Source organism: Trachymyrmex septentrionalis, unplaced genomic scaffold, assembly GCF_001594115.1.
Source record: "Trachymyrmex septentrionalis isolate Tsep2-gDNA-1 unplaced genomic scaffold, Tsep1.0 scaffold27, whole genome shotgun sequence".
Taxonomy (NCBI): domain Eukaryota; kingdom Metazoa; phylum Arthropoda; class Insecta; order Hymenoptera; family Formicidae; genus Trachymyrmex; species Trachymyrmex septentrionalis.
In genome coordinates, this window is record NW_017305430.1 from 33,117 (window position 1) to 48,869 (window position 15,753).

At 34.1% G+C, this 15,753-nt stretch overlaps 2 protein-coding genes across 2 annotated transcripts in view; both read right to left on the minus strand.

Moving 5' to 3' along the window:
- Positions 1-6,836: 6,836 nt before the first annotated feature.
- On the minus strand, positions 6,837-9,271 carry LOC108749164 (putative uncharacterized protein DDB_G0271606). Its single transcript, XM_018487700.1, has 2 exons — positions 9,151-9,271; positions 6,837-8,583 (listed from the first exon to the last, which is right to left on the minus strand). Exons 1-2 carry the CDS (start codon positions 9,160-9,162, stop codon positions 7,039-7,041), a joined length of 1,557 nt encoding a protein of 518 aa, XP_018343202.1. The 5' UTR covers positions 9,163-9,271; the 3' UTR covers positions 6,837-7,038.
- A 4,121-nt stretch (positions 9,272-13,392) lies between these two features.
- LOC108749163 (P17/29C-like protein DDB_G0287399) overlaps positions 13,393-15,753 on the minus strand; it is a 3,784-nt gene continuing 1,423 nt past the window's right edge. The window contains exon 2 of the mRNA XM_018487698.1: positions 13,393-15,191. Within this exon, the coding sequence (XP_018343200.1) occupies positions 13,812-15,191 (1,380 nt within the window). The 3' untranslated portion in view covers positions 13,393-13,811. The remainder of the gene's footprint in view (positions 15,192-15,753) is intronic.

Consider the following 15,753-nt stretch of genomic DNA (forward strand, 5'->3'; position numbering starts at 1 on the left):
TTACAATAATGTTTCCATTAATGCTTGATATAAATTAATTACAAATTAAATAATGAAGCATAGTTTTTAAACAATTTTAATTAACATTTGATAGAAATTTAATAGACGTAGTTGCGGCTCATTATTACCGAGATAAATAATTAAAAATTCTTGATACTATCTACCGTTTATTAATTCAAGTTCTACATAATGAGAAATAAGCACCAACGTTAGTTGTTCTCTGCGAACAATGGAGAAAATGATCGATTGGTCTCGTAGGAAGTGATGATTTCCGATTATTGAACTACATAATGGCGTACACACTTATGGAAAAGTGGATTATTCTCACCACTGCGTGTCTAATAGTTACATGCGAGATTGAGCTATGAGATTTGGACGCGTAATTTTGCTTAATTTAAAAGCAATGATAAGTATTCGGTATTTAAAACATATGTATATCCTACAATAATAACAACTCATTGGAAAGAAAATTACATTGATAATGAATTACTAGAATAATTTTTGTACGATTTCTAACATAATTTTGATACATTCGCGTTACTCTAAATTCTTTTAATATGTAATTTTTTTAATCTGCAATTAATATATTGAATGAGTGCAAAAGTTTATGCTCGATTCCACAAAAATGTAAGTTCAGGACGCGATACTTTACTCAAATTATATTATTCCATAGAGCAATTTCTAAGGATCCGTTTTTAAATTCAGTTTTAATAATAAATCAGGCAATTTTTCACTCGCCCGATATATCTATGTACGTGCTAAAATAAAATTTTAACAACACACAAGAAGAATAATTTTGCTGAACTAATTAATATTTAGGTAAATACAGACGAATTAGGTAAATACAGTGAAATTGATTTTGATGAGCATCAAAATAATTATATAGAAAACTTGAGCATGCTGCGCAATACTATAAGGAGTTTTGACATTTTAGCAACAAGTTTAAGCGTGCTACAGAATTAATTTTGATGATTCTAACAAAATTATCTCTTGATCTGCATCTATTTAAATTTTTAGACTTCAGCAAAATCGTTTTTTCTGCAGTGCAGATACAATGTATCTTTAGAGTAATTAATCATGCTAATCTTTTACATGTAGATTTTATTATCTAGAACAATATCTAATTCTGTATAGTCTGTAATGATACGTTAACGCTTCTTTTCTCTTAATTTTTGGGATTAGATATATCAATAAATCATTTTCGTATACATCAAACAATGTAATTAATGAAGATGATCGGTTATAGCTCGCAGAATCGTATTATAAAATGATGTAAAAGATTGCACTGCATGCCAGAATAATTTTTTACCTTCTTGTCGTTTGTTCGATCAAATTTAAGTTATAACGATTAACCGACTAATTACCCAGGCTAACTAAATACTTGCTTATCTCATCGATCGCGTGACAAGGTGTTTCTGAAAAATCCTATACGGAATGCCCATCGCTCGCTCATTCTATTCTATCGCAGACAATGGGGAAAAGGGCTTTGGTTCGGGGAAGCGGAAAGAGAAGGAGATGGAGAACGGATTTTCTTGCACAGATTCCTTGGCAGGAATGGGTGATCGATGCAGTCGGGAGTCACGGAAGGGAAAGGATCGTGAGGATGGAAAGGAGGTCTCGTAATGACTCGCAATCTCTTTGTCGTTCTCTCTCTCTCTCTCTCTCTCTCTCTCTCTCTCTTTCTCTTTGTAGAAATGGAAACGTTCTACTATCGAGTCGCACAAAGGCAGACCCTTTCATCGGACATTCCCAGGTGTATTCCACCTGCTAAGCGGAAGAGAAGGACGAGGAAGAAAGGAGGAGAAGGAGGAGGGACTTTCTCGGTGGTCATGGGTGTAGATTACAGCCTTATACATATACCAATTGCCCGCTGTTGCGTCAAACGATCATCGACACGACTGCACTTGAAACGAATTACCTGCAACCTCGAGTAAGAAAACTTTCTCAACCGTGAAGCTGGGCGCCTCCGACAAAATGCGTGCAAAAGAGAGGAGAAAAAACGAGGAAGTCAATTAGGCTCGTTACACTGGCGCGTCGTCAATCGGAATGCAGTTTCTCACATTACCACGAAGCGACAATAAAAAATGCAAATATTCGACCTTTTTGGCCGATCGCTTTCTCGAGTTCGATCTCCGCCTAGATAGCTTACGATTACCTATCCGTTTTGCGCGATCTGTTAAATTTTTGATGTTTATTCGGGTTAATTGCCGCTCATCCGCTTTCGAAATTGACTCGATTAATTATATGATCATCATTTTCAAGTAACGATCGTCATTTATACACATATTTCTCTCATAAAGCAACTGGGAAATCGATAGAAAATATACTAGATACTAGAAAATCTTTAATTAATAATTTCTCTATATTATTTTTCTTTGATAATATTTTTTTTAAGGAATGCTGTAATTAATTAATTAAAATTATTTTTACGGTTGCTTGAAATTTTCTCAGAAACTAAAATAAAAGATAAAACTTTTGTCTCCAGTATCCAAAATGAATTAATGTTATTAAAAATAATTTTATTTATTAAACAGTTTATTTATTTTAAACATTCATGTTCTATGCATTTCTTTTCTTTGGAATGTTAGGAGCAAGTAATTAGTTAATTTATATATAACATTTATATATACAATTTATTTTAATATAAAATCTTATATATATTTTCTAAAGATGTTAAAGTACTTATATGTAAGAATCATTTAACAATTTTTGTATATACTTGTAAAAGTGATGAAAATTAACCCGGAACACGAATGATCCAGCGTGTGCAATAAAGCATCAGCAAATCATGTATAAGAGTATTATAATGTATATAATTCTCTGAGGTATCCGTAATTTTGCAATTATTTTATATAGTCAGAATTTTAGTAGATATTAATTTTTATCTTATTAAATGATAATACGATGTAACGGTAATTTATGAACTTATCAAAGAGAAAACTGATACGTTTAAAAAATATGGCAAAAATAAACATCGCACCGCGTGAGAAACATCTATTCGCTGGGGCCAAGGAAATAGAGCAAGTAGTATATAATGGAGAAGAGTGCCAAATAAAGAATAACACATTTTCTACATAAATTAATTAGAATGTTATAACATTTTTTTGGATGTAACATTCCCTGCCGTCAAAATAATAAATAACTCAGCTGTTGGCTAGCACGACGGCGTGACGGCTCATAAACATAAAGAGAAAATAATGCTATAGTTACAATAATGGATGTCCTTACACACGCGTGTGTGCATAGGACTTTCTATCACCGTAGCGTCGCCAAAAGCTGCAGTATCGTTTATTCAGACTTTATACAGGCGAGGCATTTAATACGCGCCTCGAACTTTCGGGTCGGCGTGTGTAGTATCGATCGAGATCGAGTCGCCACGTGAAAGTAACAGGCTTGGTCCATCCAATTTTATTTCAGACCATCAGTATACGCGAGCGCGCTTGGAATGAGCAAAATAAAGTAAAACAGTGAGCACAGAGCGCAGCTCTCACTCATCTGCCGCGATATCCGCATTGAGATTGGCGTCAAGACTTATTGCATTCTGCATAAAACATGCAATTCCATTAAATATAAATTAATTCTATCCAAAACATAAAGTCTTACTCATTACATACAAAACATTAATATAAATTGGCCAGAGAAACGAGCATAAATATAAGTATTTATTGAGAATAGTTATAATACGGTTTATTCATATAATAAAAATATATATTAAATATAAATGTACATTCATAATAAAATCATATGTTACTAATAAGAACATTTTGTACTCATTCAGTCTTCTTTAGCTAAAAAAATAATTTAACGATGTATAACTATTATAATAATAATAGTAATAATAATCGATAAACTCAATAAAGTTCAAATTCATATTTAAATGATAAAATAATTAGATTTTCATATAAAACTCACAAAAAATTATCAAAAGATCATCTCGAAAGGACACATATAAAAATAATCGAATAAATAATAATATAAAAAATGATATAAACACTTCAGTACAAAAAGATACATTTCCTCGATAATCATAGCAGTAAGATTTAAAAATAGAACGTGATTCGTTTTTGTAAAAGATTGTGTTGGGGCTGCATCAATTTGTCGTTTTTGGGAAAGAATGTGTTAAAATGTGATTAAAAAGTATTTGATGAAATCGTTAGATAAAACCTCCTCTCGTAACATCCTATCTCTCGGTTAATTTAGTCCGGAATTTGATGTTCCAAAGATAAAATTAAGAAGAGTTAATTAATTATATCCATACACAGCTAGCCTACTGTAAGAGATAAAAAACAAAATTAATTCTCAGACTTTGAATACGATATAAAACATACTTGAGGAAATATTTTAGAATTATAACTTCACTTCCGCAGATACAAATTTTTTTACAAATTCTTGTCAGAGGAAATATACGAGAACGAAGAAAAAAGATACGGTTGAACAGATACCTATATGAGCGTACTTTCGTGAAACTTCGAAAGGAAACGGTCGGTGAACGTTTCTTATCTCATTCACACGGTCTATCGACGCGCCAGGCCTGATGCGAGCAGACAGATCACAAGATTTGCTTCCGCTTTCCATCGCGGCTGGCACGCCTCATCCGGTTGATCGACCGGACATTGCCGTGATCCAGATCTCTTCCGCTTTCCGACATTATGACCGTCACTCGTATGATTCTGTGTTATTCGCGTTAAGACGATGCTGTACGAGAGAAAATTTTAACCGTACAATTAGCGTCATACTAAAAGGACGTATGGAGCAACGACACGCAGAAAGGCCATAACGAAATTAATTACTGAGCACGAGATTAATTAGTAGTGACAGGGGATTCGCCAGCAGAGAAATGTAGCGCACTGTTCGATAATCTCATAGAATTTTAAGATAGAGCAGTCACATCGTCGCGATGCATCCATAATTTATGTCAGCTTCTTTCATATATTAACTTTCTACGATTATCTAAAACTTCTTATGATGAGAATGTATTTTTATGTAGTTTAAATAGTTTTATTTGTTTACTTATTATTAGTGAATAATTAATTAATTTTAGCGATTTATATTTAGAATAAAATAGAAATTGAATTATAATTTTATATACTATGTAATAGTTATTTAATGAATTATAACAATATCTATAAAAATATATATATTAAAATATGCACGTAACTGTACGGTATAAATAATTATCAAAATAACTTATCAAAATCAGACGCAAATTTTTAGATTCTATATAAATGAATTTTAAACATATAAACATTCAATAATGTAATTAAATTTATCAAGTTTTAATAACTAAACATTAATAGCGTAATTAAATGCATCAGATTTTAAAAACTAATCATTGATGTAATTTATTGATATTTGTGATATTGCTGATATATAAAAGTAATAAATAAAAGCTTCCTATTGTACGTGCATTAATTATTTGACTCATGAAGCATACTATCTTAATGACACGGTACACCCTTAAAATTACCTCTTCCATATAAATTTCCGCATCTTAATCCACTAGATTTTCCTGTACATTGCAGTTTGTGATGACGTGTATATAATTACGTTGAAAGGAACACGGTAGAAAGAAACAGGAAGCTGTCGCTCATCGAACGAAAGTAAAGTACAAAAATAAACACAAAAGGGAAACCGGTTCGGGTTACTTACACTGGAGAGAAAGGAGTGCAAACGTCAAAGGTATAGACAGTATAAAAGATCCTTTATATCATTAGTGACTACAAAACGTATATTTATAATTGAATCATATGTAGGTCGTAAATACATAGATCGGCATTGTTGGATTATAGTAGATCAGACTTATAATCAATACGACATTATGACTTTTTAGCTTCAGAAAAGACATAGAACTTTGCGTTCTCCTTACGCGTCTCGTAAATTTTAAAAGATTAACATCTGCCTTTCCCGTTTTCGTGGTAACATAAAACTAGCGACATTCGCCGCTAGTATAAAAGGAAGAAAGTACGAAACTGGATGGAAAGATGATATGAGTGATCGTATTAAGTGGTGATCTTGTACTTACACCCATAAGCAGACCTTTCATTTAGCGATTGCTAAAATAAATCATTCGGAATGTCGGTACCCATTAGATTGTCAAGTTCTTGCTTTTCGACTTGTAGCTATCAATAATGGTAGACGGATAATATTAATTTGAGCACAGATTTTGTTTGATTTAGCGAATTAGAGAGTGAAAGTATAGAGACGAGATGAGTAAGCGGATTTCTTCTGTTTTGTAATATGAAGAAGAAATTATAATTTAACTCGATCTCGTAATCTTCTTATTAGACACAAAAAAATATAACGCGACACCATATAAATATAATAAAAATGTCTCATAATATATAAAATTAATAAAAAGATTTCTAATTCTGTACTTTATTATTTTTTAAATAAAATTAGAACGAATAAAAATAACATAAAAATTTGAAATATACCAAACAAAATTTAATGTTTTATTTTTAAATTTATACTTACACAATTATTATAGATATTTTACTTAAAAAAAACATTTAAATATTTATATCTTTTAATAACGCTTTTACTTATAATTTAACTTCGAATGTAAAACTTCATAGTTTTAAGCAATTCGAAAATTTAATTACAACTTTAGAGATTTAAAATTATTTATTGTATGAAATAATTTTTCTATTTATATTGCCACTTATCTGTAGGTATATCAAACTGAAAAAAGGAATCAATATCAGAACGGTAACTATCATTAAGTTTTTATAAGTAGGATTTATTTTATAATCTTAAAATTAAAACCGTAGATTGTTTACTTGTAATTTTGGATTATAAGTAAAATAAAAATAAAATAAAACTGAATATGAAAAACTCAGTGTAAATTCTTAACTTAGCTGTGTATTTTCGTAAATAATTAATACATTATAAATGTAAAAACAAAGTTTGATATGCGGTGTTCTATACAATTGCTTAGTTTACTAGGACAAGAAGTCGCGTCAATTCAACAACAAGAAATAACAACAGTGCAACTTATATATAATAGTATCAAATCAATTTGAGTGTTTGCTGTATCCTCTATTGTTTTGCTCCAAACTTGCCGTTGATCTCATCTTGCTGCTGCACCTGCTGATCAGAGTCGTAAGCGGAGTACTGATAAATGTACGATCGAGTTGTCTGAGGAGCAGCAGTAAAACCCTCATTCTGATAAGAACCCGCTTGATTCTGATAGGTTCCATAATTCTGCTCCTGCTTGTGGCCTGTCTGACTGTAAGTACCGTCGTAATTCTGTGACGCGTCGTAACTGTCGTATTTGTCAGTTTGACCTGCCAATCTTGTGTTGGCCACATGAGCGCGATGATTGCTGCCACTTTCGGGCGATGTGTATGACACTTGGGAGTGATTCCGCGACCCTGGCTTTCGGGTATTTGAATACTTACTCTTACTCGAGAGTCTTACCCTCTGAGTCGACGAACTTTGCTTCGCACGTTCCCTATTGACCTTAGGGATTCCGGAATTGATCACATAGGTGACAGCGGCTTTGTTTCTCACGTCTGAAGGGCTCACGTACGACGCCGCGTTTGAATTGTAAACGTCCTGGTTCTCGTACGATCCATCGTACGATCCATCATTGGCACCGTTTGAAGCGTCTCTACTGGTATCGTAGGTGTTGCCGACTTGTTGCTGCCCTAGTAGATCCGCAAAAGCTTGGCCCGTCATCTGTTCAATCTGTTGAGTGTTGACGTATGCAGTAGACGGCTGGTAATCTTGATTAATTGGCTGTTCTACGTTGATGACCTTATACGTCACCTTCGACGAGGATATCGGTAGATTCTTCACTTGAACATTTTGCGCGAGTTGATTGTACGGATTGGTCGCTTTATACGTGCTGGATTGCACGTCAAGGTCCCGTGAGTTGCCTGCTATGTAGTTTCCGCCGTCCACGAAGTGACTCACTTGTGCATCTTGGCTCGTCTCTTCTTTCTCAACCTTTTTGTCCTGCTTGTCGTCTTCCGCGATGGGAACTTGCGGTGTCTCTTGATAATAGACACCTAGAAACTGCGGCTGCACCTGCGGCTGCGATTGCGGTTGTGATTGCGGCTGCGATTGCGGCTGCGGCTGCAGTTGCGACTGAGGCTGAGACTGTGACTGCGCCGGTGGCGGCGGCGGTGGCGGGAACAGAGCGTGATTGAAGTAATGAGTGTAGTAATAGGGCGGATAGTAATAGTTTGGATACGGTGACACTGGATTCGCGTACGGGGCAGGATATGAATTATAGGCAGGATATGGCGCGTTGGCGTACACATATAAGTCGCCGCCGTTATAATACGCGGGATAAACGAACGAGGATGTGCTGTTTGTGAGATACGGATTATAATTAGGATTATTGTAAGGATCCCTTTGGTAATTGTTGCTGTAGCTGGAGCTATAGGTGTCCTTGGCGTCGACTTTCGGTGCGTACAGCTCCGATGTCAACTGAGTGTTTTCTTCTGTCTCGGTGCCTCGCTTTAGTTTGTGGCTGTAAGGGTACTCCGGATATGTCGGTAGAAATGGATCATTATTGAAATTCTCAATTTTATCCGACCAGGCGAAAATTGCTGGTGATAGCAAGCAGAACAGTATCTGTAATAAATATTTGTATTTGTAATAAAATAGAATTGATAATTCTACAATTATGCTAATTAAAAATAATGTATACTTTCAATTTTGATAGGAGATATGGATGTAACTACTTAGTAATATTAATTAATAATATAATAGTGTACTGTGCAATTGTGTAAAAAAATGAAAATATTTATCAGTAATTATAATATAACTTTAGAAACTGGATTTAAATTAAAGATATGATTAAAGTATTGTTTATTAATTTATAATTATCTTCATGCATATCTACACATATACAAATAAAACAAAATCTCTGAAAATAAAGGTATGTTTTACATTAATTTCAAAATTAAATACATTAAAAATATGTTTCATAAATTTCGAAATTAAATACATTAAATCTAAAATTGTTTTGAAGCATAAGAAACTTCTCTAAAATGCCTGTCTGTAATTCCCGTGCAAGATAAATCAGACACTAAACTTAGTGCTAAGTATATTTATGACATTAAATTAAATATAAAATCTTCTTTATTTAATTAATAAATTTATTAGTTTATTTTATAATTTATAATTATTATTACTAACCAGCTGTTTCATCTCCGCCGTCGGATAGCTATGAAGCTATGTTTCTTCCGTCGTTTAATTGTTATCTCATCCAACACCTTGTCCGCACTAGTAATTTCGTAGATCAGACCGACACGACAGTTCCACCTTTAATGATACATCGGCCGACATTGAATTTCTCCTTTATACCCGAGCACCGGAAAAATTACGGAAACTAGTTTAACATTTCTCTGCTCTTATGTGTAGGCAACTGGAAGTGATAGTGCACGTCTCGATAGTGTATGGCAGTGGGCTGTGACATTAGAAAAAGTTACGAAAAACCAAGTTTATAATTTTAATGATAAATTTACGTAAAATAAACATTTAAAGCACTTGTCTTTAAAATTATAGTCGCTAAAGTAGTCAATTAATTTTTAATAGGAATAGAAAGTAAACAAATATAAGAATTAAACGAAAAAAGCTGGTAATCTTAATTTACTTCCGTAAAATATGTTTTTGTTCGAGAATTTCTCAAATCTCAAAGTCCATATGTGTCTTTTCATCTGTGTATATGAGAGAAATAACATTAAGAGCATTGAAGATTACAATATAATCATAAAATTTAAATATTAAATATTAAATATTAAACTAATAATCTCATAATATATCGATTTTTCAATGTACAATTACTTATATATCTTGAACTTTACAATGCTTTTTTCTCACAGCTCTTTAAAAAACGGATGTTAATGCATTCTACAGAATGTCTACTTCAAAATTGACTTACGTTTTTTTTTGTGCTTTCTTGTTTATTATTAAGAAACCCATTATTAAATACAGAATATCTCATTTTAATAAGTTCACTTGAGTATTTCAAGATAAGAGTTTCTGTTTTTTTTTTAGTTAGTATGGTTTTAAGAAGATATATTTTGATATAAAAAAATTTGACTTGCGCTTTTAACGCTTTCTCGTTTACTATTAAAATTTTATTAAAAACAATATGCTTTTTTTTAATAAACGCAAATATTTAAAAACATATAAACTAGAGATATCAAAGTTTAGTTTCGATTATGTGTGTTTCAAAAAAGATGCATTTTGATAAAAAAATTTGACCTTGGTCAAGAAAAGCACCTCTGTAATATATTTTACAACACATGATTTTCGCGAAAATCTCGATTGAATCGGCTAAAAGTCGAAGAACAAGACGATAGCCATTCAAAGCGAACGGACCAGGAAGTGGAACGCCCTCCGGCATCTGTGAGAAGGATCTTTCCAATCTTGCTCAAACAACACCTTTCGCGACTGTACCTTTGAAAACATCGATTTACTTTACTTTCACCTGTGCACCATCTCTCACCGACAAAATGTTCTTATCAAGCAGACCGCATCTATGATAACAACATTTGAAATGGACGATTACATTACGGTGATATTCGAAAAAAAAATCTTGCAATTTCTCTTACTTCAGAAAGAGATATCATGGAATAACTTAATATCTATTGGTACTTTTTACTTGTGTGTGTATCAGGTACCTGAATATATATCTTCAATAAAATACGATTCATTATTTATTAAATAATTTAAATATTTAGTGAAATTACTTTATAATTCCATGATATATAATACAATATCAGCATACATAACATAATTTTTCGAAGTAAATATTAATTAAACAAGCATCAATTAAAAATATATAACATTTTTCTTGCGTACAATTAAAATTTGTCAGATATCGATTTTTCTTTTAATAAACATCTTGAGTGAATTTTAAAAAATCTTATATCACACATATCGTCGAATTCTAAATATTTTATTGCATCTACTTAATTACAAATTCTACTTTATGCGTTTAACTCTGAAATTCTACAACAACAAAATCTTTTATATTTTTATATACCTAACTGCTGTGCTGCTTTCGCACACGTTCGCATCTCATTCAATTACTTCACTAGAAAAAAGTCTCGCGTTACAGGTCAGTACGTTACGAAAGTGAATCTCCGAGTTGTCTGACAGGATGGACTCACAAGTCCGAGATCAAGTCAAAGATGCGTGACGGAGGTCCGCCCGGAGGAACATCTTTGCGAAGAGTAAGAGCGGACTTTTCCCGCTCTCGCCGTACCGGGCGTGAGAGTGAGACAAGCCTGAGCGTGTCTCGCAAAACCAGTCAGAAAATAGTGAAACGTTGTGCTTTTTGTATTTACGAGACAGACCGGTTAGATCGGGCATATAGCAACGACGTGGGGCGTATATCTCGACCAGATTACACATCTGAAAAACTAGGACCTCTACCATGCGTGCGGCTCTCTCGTGTAACTGATGTCATGTCGCATCGTGTCGTGCTGCCCTCGCGTGCGTATGTAAGTACACACGTATTCACGCATATGAGTCACAGAAAATGGGTCAGGTACACGAAACAAGTAATGCGCGATTGGAGCGACTAACTAAAGTCGCTTTCTTACGTGTAGGCGACAAAGTATCTCCTTGGTTGAAAACTTAATTAATGTAAATAAACTAATTGCTTTGTCGTGCTAGTAGCTGAATGGTCGATCACGATTTCCATCACGATCTATTAATCATCTAGTGATCGGGAAGGAGGGGAGGCAATGCCATGTTTTATTATATAAAATTTATATTCAATTAAATTATGTTGAAGTGTTTCATATAACGTTTGGAAACGTTAAATATAGTTTAATAAGTTATTGTCTGTTTATTTAGCAAATTATTTTATATAATTTATAAATTTTAAATTATAAAATTATATATATTTTTTATAAGTTTTAAATTATGAAAATACAAGAATGATAAAAGAGAATAAAATTATTTACAGTTTTCAGATTCTTATTAATATTTAATTATTATTATTCTTATGAAGATGCTTATCAGCATCAACAATTATTAAATTGCTTATCAATTTAATAAGTGATATTATTACTGTAATTTTGCTCATGATTATACGTTTTAACACTGAAAAATTTCGGCGTGCAATTTGCAGAATCAGATATTTATATAAATTCACACAGGACTGTTTAAGCATTAAGATCCGCTTTGACTGAATATGGAATGCTATTAACAAGAATAATGAGAATGATAATCCAATAGAAAAATATACCGATTAATCAATTTCTAAGTTGTAAAATAAAAATACTTAATTGGTAATTATTTTATTAACCTTAGATACTAATAACAAAAATTATAATTTTATAATCTTCTTAGTTTAATTTAAATGATATATTGAGCTTTAAGTAGCACTTTTGATGTATAAAAGAATAATATAAAGTAGCAAGGCAACATATAAACTATATTTATTAAATAAATATTATTTTAACAAGCAACACAGAAATATCATTTTATTATGCTATGTAATTTCGCTTTCTTTTAAGATTAATTATTTTATAATTATGTATCCATATCATTAAAAAAGAAAATAGGTTATACATATATTATCATTATCAATTTCCATTATATATGACATTACGTTGCACTTATACATAAATCTTAACCAGTCAATCTTACCGTCTGCAGCTGGCAATCACTTTCCAAAATAAAATAAGATTTAAAAAGATATCTCTTACTCACCCTGATCCGTCCCGGCTTTGAAGTAAAAGCGATCCCGTTCTGTTCGTTGGACGGACTTATGCTTTTATTATATTTCATGTATGGTTATAACGTTGCCATTCGTGAGATTAATAACTTTCACGGTAGCGCCGCGGGTAAAAGCAACATTGGTCGTTGTCAGATACATCAATTTTGATGGACAACAATACTAACGACAGGATCCATTCAAGTATTTTTTGATACGCGTATTGCCCTCCATCGCGCGTGTCGAATCAATTACTTAGTATTCGCGAAAATATATTTGTAAACTCGAACACGCAAAAATAAACCAGCACTCTGTGTGTTTTAATTGCAGTGAATTGAAATAATTGGATCAAAATCATATCTTATTTGTCGATTTACACTTTCACTTTTCCGATCTCTTTGACCATCTTCATTACTGTGCGTGTTTAATCTTTATTAAGAAGGAAAACATTGGCGTACAGTCTTATGCATGCCGCATGCAATGTGCAACATGCAATTTATTGATATATAGTAATCTTCGTGACTCTAGAAACTCACATTTGAACTCTTATGATATTCGAAATTTATGAGTCGACTGTAAATATCGCTAAATTAATTGCCGATCGTTAATTGTCATAAACTTAATTAATTGTAATAAACTTAATATAAAATGATAATACAATCAATTTTCAAGATTTAAAGTGAGTTCTCTGATATTCGTTGGGAAATCAACTCATTTATTATAAAAGAGAATGTATAAAACTACGTAACAAAAATCACACTTGTTAGTGATACAAAAAATAACAAAGACTACATATGATATAAATATAGATAACAATTGGGTATTTGAGTACAATTACAGTACAGAGATTTCTGTCTCTAGATAGATCGTACAGTAGAAAATTTAAATATAAATATTTATTCTATCGTATCTCAACAACATACATGGTCTTCTACTTGGGAAATTCTATTGCTATTTTTCATGGCAAGACCGAGTTAGCATAAGATTAAATAATTAGACGGATTCGGCGTTTAATCACTCCTTTGTCGAGATCCAAACAGGGATCTTGTAATTATAATCCTAAGCTGTTATCGAATCCTGACAATGTGTCGGGACGCGCGTAGAAAGATTTACAAAACATAAATTAATATTTTCCATTTGGAACCGAGTACGAAATCGTGTCATACTTTGCGCCACCTAAGTCCGCATTTACAGTTTTCTCGGAAACGTATCCGATATATCTCGGACTTACACCAGTATGAGTGCCTTGTGAATCCGCGGATGTCCCGTGGGAACTGGATGAACTATATACTGTGGGTGTATAGCCGTGGCTTCCGGTGTAAGTTACGACGGGGCTGGAACTGGAAGCTGCTGCGTAATTTGCGCTGAGGGTGTAGCTGGTACCAGCGCCAGAGTAGCCGGAACTGGGAGAACTCACATGACTGATACTCGGATTCGAATAAGAGACACTGGGGCTAGAATAGCTGGTACTGCTACCGGATGAATGAGATGGTAGATAATTCGTGTATGTGATGCTGTTGGACGATCCCGAGTGAGATCCTGAAGCGATTGGTAGCTGGTAGTTGGAACCGCCGGACGAAAATCCGGAATGAGTACTGGAGGAGGATCCTGAAGTAGCGGGATAACTGGACGACGCACCAGAGGACAATGCAGAGATTCCGTGAGATCCTGAGCTTATCGGAAGAGAATAAGTGGCTCCTTGAGTACCCGAAGAACTACCAAGGGTAGAGATGCTGTGAGAAGATGTAGACGGGAGGCTGTAGCTGGAAGAGCTGCCATGCGAACCGCTAGCGATGATCAGGCCACCTGTCACGGGGTGCGAAGAACTTGAAGAGGAATGAGTAGGAAGACTGTAGCCTGACGAGACACCCGATGAGCCCAGTGATAAACCATGTTGTGGGTTTGACGATCCCAGTACGAGCTGAAAACCAACGTTAGATCCTCCGTTGCTGTAAGCCGAAAGTCCGTGGCCATTAGTAGCGTAGACCGGCGCGTTGTGCGAGTTGGAGCTGGAAGTACTTGCGGCACTGCCACCATGGGCTCCGAAAGTAACGGGACCTGTTTTTGCTGGAGCGAATAATGCGTTGCTACTTCCGCCGCTTCCCAGATGAGCTATGCTGGGCACGGAATAAGTGCCTTGAGCCGAATGTCCACCCAAAGAGACACTTTGATGACTCAAGTGACTGTGGCTCAATCCAGGTGACTGGTATCCGGATCCAAGACCGAGACCACTGGACGGCGCTAAGGAATATCCGATTCCATGGCTGACGGAGCCGCCCGAATTAAGCAAACCGCCGTGTCCTAAGGAGAAGCCACCGGACGATCCACCTAATTCGTAACCAGAACTCAGGCCCGAAACGGGAGACGAATAGGAGGAAGAAGATCCCGACGGGAAAGTTACCAAGTTGTCATTGATGCCGCGTTTGTCCTTCAGCTGCAATAGAAGCTGAGTTGGCAGATTTTCATTGCAGCAGACTCCACAGGCGAAAGCCACCAGAAACACCTACACGATCAGATCAGTTGTTATCGCACTTCTTTATACATGACTTTCTAGGGTGTCCCACTTTCGTGGAATTGATCAGTTTGCGTGAAAGTGGAATACAAAACTGTTAGCCAATTATATTAAACTGTTACCCGAGTTATAATTACAGATGAGCTATGAATAGTCACATTAATTAAACAAAAAACAGGTGGTAAATTCTAATTAGTCAGTGGAATAGATGAAAATTAATTGGCCGATCTAGCGCATTATTATCACAGTATTATGAGTTGATAGTCGATAATTAATATACATGATACGTAATCTAACAATGAGCGGTTACATGATAACTACATCGTATTAATTAATATTGTAATTCAGTTAATATTCGTGGGAAAGTATTTAATCACAATTTGAAATAGATGAATCGTAATTAATACGAGTGCTTTGAATTTAACGAAAAATGTGTAAAATATTTTAAATATCAACTTTAAGTCATTATAACTAATTAATTAAACTAAAATAGTTCAATCTCAATTATAAATAATGTGTGTGTGTGTGTGTGTGTGTGTGTGTGTGTGTGTGT